The following is a 6,000-nucleotide window of genomic DNA, read 5'->3' on the forward strand; positions in this document are numbered from 1 at the left end:
TTGTATTCGTATGAACATTACGTTAAAGAACCCCAAGTGGTCGAAATTTCCGGAGTCCTCCACTACGGTGTCTCTCATAGCCTGAGTCGCTTTGGGACGTTAAACCCCACAGACCAAACCATTCCGGTAATAATAAAAAAAAAGAAGCACAGTTACCGAAAAATAACTCTCACGACGACAGTGGCCCACGTTGTCGAGGGGGTAGTGTCGCGCAAAAACTGTTATTCTGGTATTTAAGATTTCGGTACGGATCACTCACCACGTGATAATGCTGTGACGTATCGGTGCTGGCTGTTTGATATGTTGCAGGCGCTTTAACGTTTCTCGCACGTTTAATGCAGGGAATCTAGAAAACTGCCTTGGGGGGCTAATGAAAAGGGCTCTACTTAAGTAGAGGACAAAGCAAAGGGCTATGGAACGAAAAGTGGTACGTGTAACGTTAAGAAATAGGAAGCGTGCAGAGTGGGTCAGAGAAAAACCTCAACTTCCTGACATTCTAGTCGAAATTAAGAAGTGGGCATGGGCAGGAGATGTAGTGCAAAGAGAGGATAACCGATGGTCGCTTAGGGTGACAAATTGGATTCCGAGGGAAGGAAAGCGCCGCAGGAGACCGCAGAAGTTAGGTGGGCGGATGAGATTAAGAAGTTCGCAGGGGTCAAATGAATGGAGCTGGTACAGGGCCGGGCTAATTGGAGGAGGAAGGTACTTTGTTCAAATTGTGTCGAATCTTAGATTTATTCGTCGTGCCTCGCAACTTATCTTGTTGAACAGAGGCTGGCTCAGAAAGCAAGCGATGAAATATTGTGCGGGTTATAGACGCCGGGTTTAAGGTTATTTCCAGCTGTAGTACTTCATATCTCTACACTGCCTTTTTGACGTTTCATTTCCGCAGATTCTGTTAGCATCGCCTACTGCGTTTTGGTCGCCTCTGCTACGGTGACGTCCCATACTTGTTAGCGATGGACAGCCACGTGAACGGAATACTGCGCTTCTAATATCCTTCGATAATTCCTACTTGTATTTGCTAGAGTATCATGCCTCATAATATTTGAGAATGAACTTACGATACATCAAGTTTCAGTGAACGTAACGAAATGTACAATTCAGTCACGGAGTTGTACACTTTTACTGAGGCATCCTGTTTTCGCCACACGTTGGGATAGGGAGTGATCGTGCGGCGGCGGTGTTCCTTACTAAAATCAAGATGTTTGGGGTTGCAATGTTGTCCCGTGTTCTTTTGAAGGAGGAACTAGTGTAATGCTCGGCTTTTATTGTGATTTAATTGCAGCTGCGGCAGAAATTTCAACTGGCAGTTTCGGTTAACATAATTGTTTTCTCAATACAACGCAGGTGTTTGATGACTGCGGCCACAACGTGCACATGGACCAGCCCGATAAATTCAACGAACTTGTCAACAAGGTGTGCGACCTTGCCAACAGCGACACGAAACTGACATCGGGGCTTTTGGATGCCGATCGTCCAGCAGAAGAGTAGTTTCGTGTTCAGTGCCAAATATGCTTTTTTTTCTTTTTTTTTTTTAGCACTGGCCTCCAACTCTGCAACAACCTCGGGCCACATCATGATACGCATGGAATTAAGGGCCCGTAATTTCATTTGCGACAAGATCGAAAGGCCAGTGCATCAGCAATGACGGGTACAGACTCAAAACAGCCTGAAATGATGTTGACCAAAACGTGATCTCTGTAAGGTGTAAAAAAAAAAAAAAATTGAACCGACAAAAACAGTGCGGCTCGACATGTGTAATCCTACGCCGAACTCTCCCGCCCACATTATTTTTCGTGAACCATATAGCGGCAGCACTGATCTACAGTTTTACATTTAAGCAATGTATACGTTTTGCAGCAAGATATGCAGCGGGGTAAATTTACTTTAGGTCCTAAGGGAAATCTCTACTGCACCACTATGAAGTGCCTTGTAAGACAGAACAGAAAAGTCATATTACCACGCTATAATTACGTAAAGAAAAAAAGAAACAGTTTGCCCCAACGCAAGAACGTTATAGGTATCGGAAACATATTATGCTGAGGGTCTCCCTAATTGTTATTTAAGGTAATAAATGCACTTATCGATATCTTTTTTTTAATGGAAGTTACGGATGCTGCTGCACGTGCGGCGAAAATTTGGATGATTTCGCCAGCAACTTTGCACTTACTCTTAACAGGTGCGTAATTACTACTGCATGCTCAGCTTTCACCTCGTTTTCGCCATGCATAGTTGTACAGAAAATGCGCTGATGACCCTCACCAATCAATGACGCTTCTGCTTACATACAACTGTAAAACTCGAGAGTCGAATATGACAGACAACGCGGATATTTTGTTAAAATTCGACTGTAATCGCAAAAGGCGTGTGTAGCTGTTGTGCTTCTTCCTCTTAGCGCATACACTCGCAATAGTCACGAAGGTGTACCGGTGGTTTCGCTGTGTGCTTCCGCTCGCTTCTTTCCTAGTGCCACCCTATGCCGGAGGGCAGAACAAGAAGACATTTGGGGCTTGTTGGCGGGAAGAGCCTTTCTTTCTAGCTAGTCTAATTTGACGAGGCAGGAGATCGAAGGGCGAATGTTATACTCCATCTGTGCTTCATCTCCTAGCGAAAAGGACAGCCTTTGGGAGTTGCCTTCTGCAAAATACGTCAGCTGCGAGTTATTATTGCTGTGCAAAGAAATCTACAATAGCTAAGGATTGCCATTCTTCCTTCAGGAACAGGGCATCTGCGCCTCAGATACTGGAAAAGTGCTGGAAAAGTGCTGGAAAAGTGCTGGAAAAGTGGCACCGGCATTCGCCCCTGAAGTGCGAATGCCGGTTCCACTTTTCCAGCTTTCTTAATTAAGAAATAAGCTCAGAGATATGTGAGCATAGTTTTGTTCGCACGGTCAGAGACTAAGCGCCATGTTTCCATGGTCGCTGTATGCCCGAAGTACAGGAGAAACCTTCTTATCCGGAAAGAGAACATTCAGCTGCTTCCGCATGCTCACGTGCTTTGGTACATTGAAAAACTGTATATATCTAAGGTTTCTCTCAGCAGAGACTTGTTGATGTTCAGCATGGTTTTTTTTTTTTTCTCTTGGAATATGTTCACACCGGAAGGGCCCGACATTGACATAGCAATGAAGGCGTTGACTGACGACATCAGTGAGGTTTGAGGCTGGGTATTTTAACTCTTGCAAACTGGGTGTAATCCTTCTTTATGTATAAGTTCGCATCAGTTTGTACTTATTTATTGTGCTCAGGAACCGTAACCTGGTTTTAACTGTGAATTTGAAACATTACCCGCCAAATGCAACAAAAGCGCGTTTTTTTTTGTTTTTTGTTTTTTTTTCTGGGTAAAAACCAGCTATGGTTGTTGAATGAAAGCTGCTTTCCTCTGTTGCCAGTGTTGCATCCCATTTATCTATTCAGTGCTCGCAAAACTAATGTTATTCTCCTCGCGGCTGCGATATGCGCGGAAAATGCGCTGTGCGCACTTTCCGCTCTTTAACGTGCGTGTGCACGTGTGACAGTCATTTTGTATCCTTGTTGCTGGCTGCTTTTTTGCAGAGTTGTTGCTTTTATGATGTTTTTCATGTTAATGCTTGTATTTTTGTTGCGTTTTTCGTCATGCGTGATATTGAAGGGTGAGCGTGGCTACTCGCATGTCAAGTTGTATAAGCCTAATAGACTGTACGATGTACCAGAAAAAAATTGCATGAAATAAAATTAATGCCGAAAGTTTTCACAGTCTCCTTCATTGTTTTGACAGTTGTGATACTGGCTGTTACGCTGACCTACAACTCAGTGAATCTTTTAACGGGATTTTGAAGAAGTATTGACATTAAATTTTCGCTTGCATGTTTTCTATGAAAGGATTGATGTACTAGATATTAGTATGCATGGGTTACTTCACGCGGGTTTCTTCTACAAGCGCTAAATGATTTGACTTTCTTTTTAATGCTGGTTGCGATGTCAACTTGGTGTTTAGATGACGGGATATATAAGAAAAAAACAGCGATATGATCGCCGATAGAACTTTGTTGTCATTACCGAAGGATGCGGGATCGATTCCAGCCGCGGCGGCCGCTTTTAGATGGAGGCGAAAAACAAGGCTCCTGTCTGCTGTGTGATGTCAGTGCTTTTTAAAGAACCCCAGGTGGCCGAAATTTTCGGAGCCCTCCACTGCGGCACCCCTCATAATGAATTTTGCAGATCTGGTTCTTCCGGGACGGTGGTGTGGGATGGCGATGAAATACGGAAGACGACGACACTGAAGAGCAGCAAAGAGGTGACCTGATACACAAAAATTTACAGTATTTACAGCACCTACAGCAAGGGTGGGGAAAGCATGGATCTGGCTACCTCGGCCTAGCCGAATATGACGCGTTAAGCCATAGCTCAGACCTCTCGACTGGACCCTCGGGCTCAGTTTTAATGCCTCAGGGCCCAACCGACACTTGATTCGTGGCCAGTTGTAGCAACCATCAGTATGATAGGTTACTTGTTGCCTACCGCACCCCTTTTGACTTTACTAGTACTAATAGCTCTCTCCCGATACATATGTGCAAGTAAAAGGAGCATGAAAAAAAAAGTAAAAACATGCAAACGACAGTAATCCAAGCGTCCACAATTTGTCTGCCAGATCCTGGACCTTTCCCCACAACCTCAACGTGTACGTGGGTCCCTCTCTTACTGAGGGAGGGAAACAAACAAACACGAGTACGCAACCTTTTCTTTCGCCCCATGTCGCCTACGTGTCGAGATCGCACCTGGTCACTTCAACCCCATGGTTGTCAATGCTAATTTGGCGTTGTCGTTACGACGCATCCTTCCCGTTACTACTCGGCGCAGTGCACTGCGATAAGTGGCCGTCGTCTTGGCCCGCTGGGTTCCCCAAAATCTGACACGTCGGTGACCAAAAGCGAAATAAGTAGAATTGAAATAGCATGGAATGCATTTAGAAAGAACTTCTACTCTTGGTCCTCGTTTTGCGCGCTACGTTCAAAATGAAGAACTCTCAGGTCACGGTTGGCAGTTTACCCCTGAAGAGAAAATTGAAATTGGAATTGAAATTGAAAAAAAAAAGTTATTTCCAGTAATATATAGGAAATGGGCCTCAGGCGAAAAGCTACAACGATAGCTTGAGAGATGCGCGAGGCCCAGCAAAGGCAGAGCAACAAGACGTGTGAAAACAAGGCGAACATATACATATATAACAGAAAAATTGTGAAACACAGAAAGATAGAAAGAGCACAAATATACAAATGGAACAGCAAATTAACAACTAGCACAGTAAATTAACGGCCAACAATCATCTAATGGTATGCACGCAACATGTCAAAACGTAATGAAAATAAAGTGACTATTATTTTCGTAATGTTGAAGGCAAGGAACGGAAAGTGCAGAAAGACAGTGCAGAATTGATGGAATACAGTTTAAAGTCCTTAATTGAGGCGATAAAAATGTTTGGGTTCTGTCTGCCGTAATAATTTAGTATGTACGGTAAGCTAAAACGAAGACTCTGGTTACCGCATAACGTCATCTTTCGAGGAACGTCCCATATTTGTTTACTTCTGGTTTGAAAGGGTTTTACGTAAGTCCAGCAATATTCTTCAAGAAGTCGGTTAAGTATTGAGGTGACAATTTGATATAACAGTTGTACTTTACCAGTACTCCCTGATGGGGGAAAAACGCGGAGACAACGAAAAGGGTTCAACCTGGCTTGAGGATAACGCAGAGAGCTATGGAAAGAAAAATGATAGGTACGCTAAGACAGAAGAACCGCGCAACGTGAGCCAGAGAATAAGGATGACTCGATGAAATACTAGTTCAAATATACCTAGAATTTCAACTTTGCCGGCGGAGCAGCCAGCGTAGCGCGAATACATTTCTTTCGAACTAGTGTACCGGATTTCCCGTACCGATCACTTCGCTTCGCGCGGTTATGAAAGACAGCGGTATAGCCGAACACTAGATTTATTAGCTTGTTCCTGGCACCCCACGACGCAAG

At 44.0% G+C, this 6,000-nt stretch overlaps 1 protein-coding gene across 2 annotated transcripts in view; it reads left to right on the forward strand.

The window, feature by feature from the left end:
* The window catches only part of LOC146204104 ((Lyso)-N-acylphosphatidylethanolamine lipase-like), a 73,808-nt gene extending 70,075 nt beyond the window's left edge, over positions 1–3,733 (forward strand). For both annotated transcript variants that reach the window (XM_084589099.1, XM_084589100.1), the window contains exon 8: positions 1,351–3,733. In XM_084589099.1, the coding sequence (XP_084445225.1) occupies positions 1,351–1,494 (144 nt within the window). In that variant the 3' untranslated portion in view covers positions 1,495–3,733. The remainder of the gene's footprint in view (positions 1–1,350) is intronic.
* The last annotated feature ends 2,267 nt before the right edge of the window (positions 3,734–6,000 follow it).

The sequence above is a fragment of the Amblyomma maculatum genome, chromosome 1, assembly GCF_055883805.1.
Source record: "Amblyomma maculatum isolate TAMU_Amacu chromosome 1, ASM5588380v1, whole genome shotgun sequence".
Taxonomy (NCBI): domain Eukaryota; kingdom Metazoa; phylum Arthropoda; class Arachnida; order Ixodida; family Ixodidae; genus Amblyomma; species Amblyomma maculatum.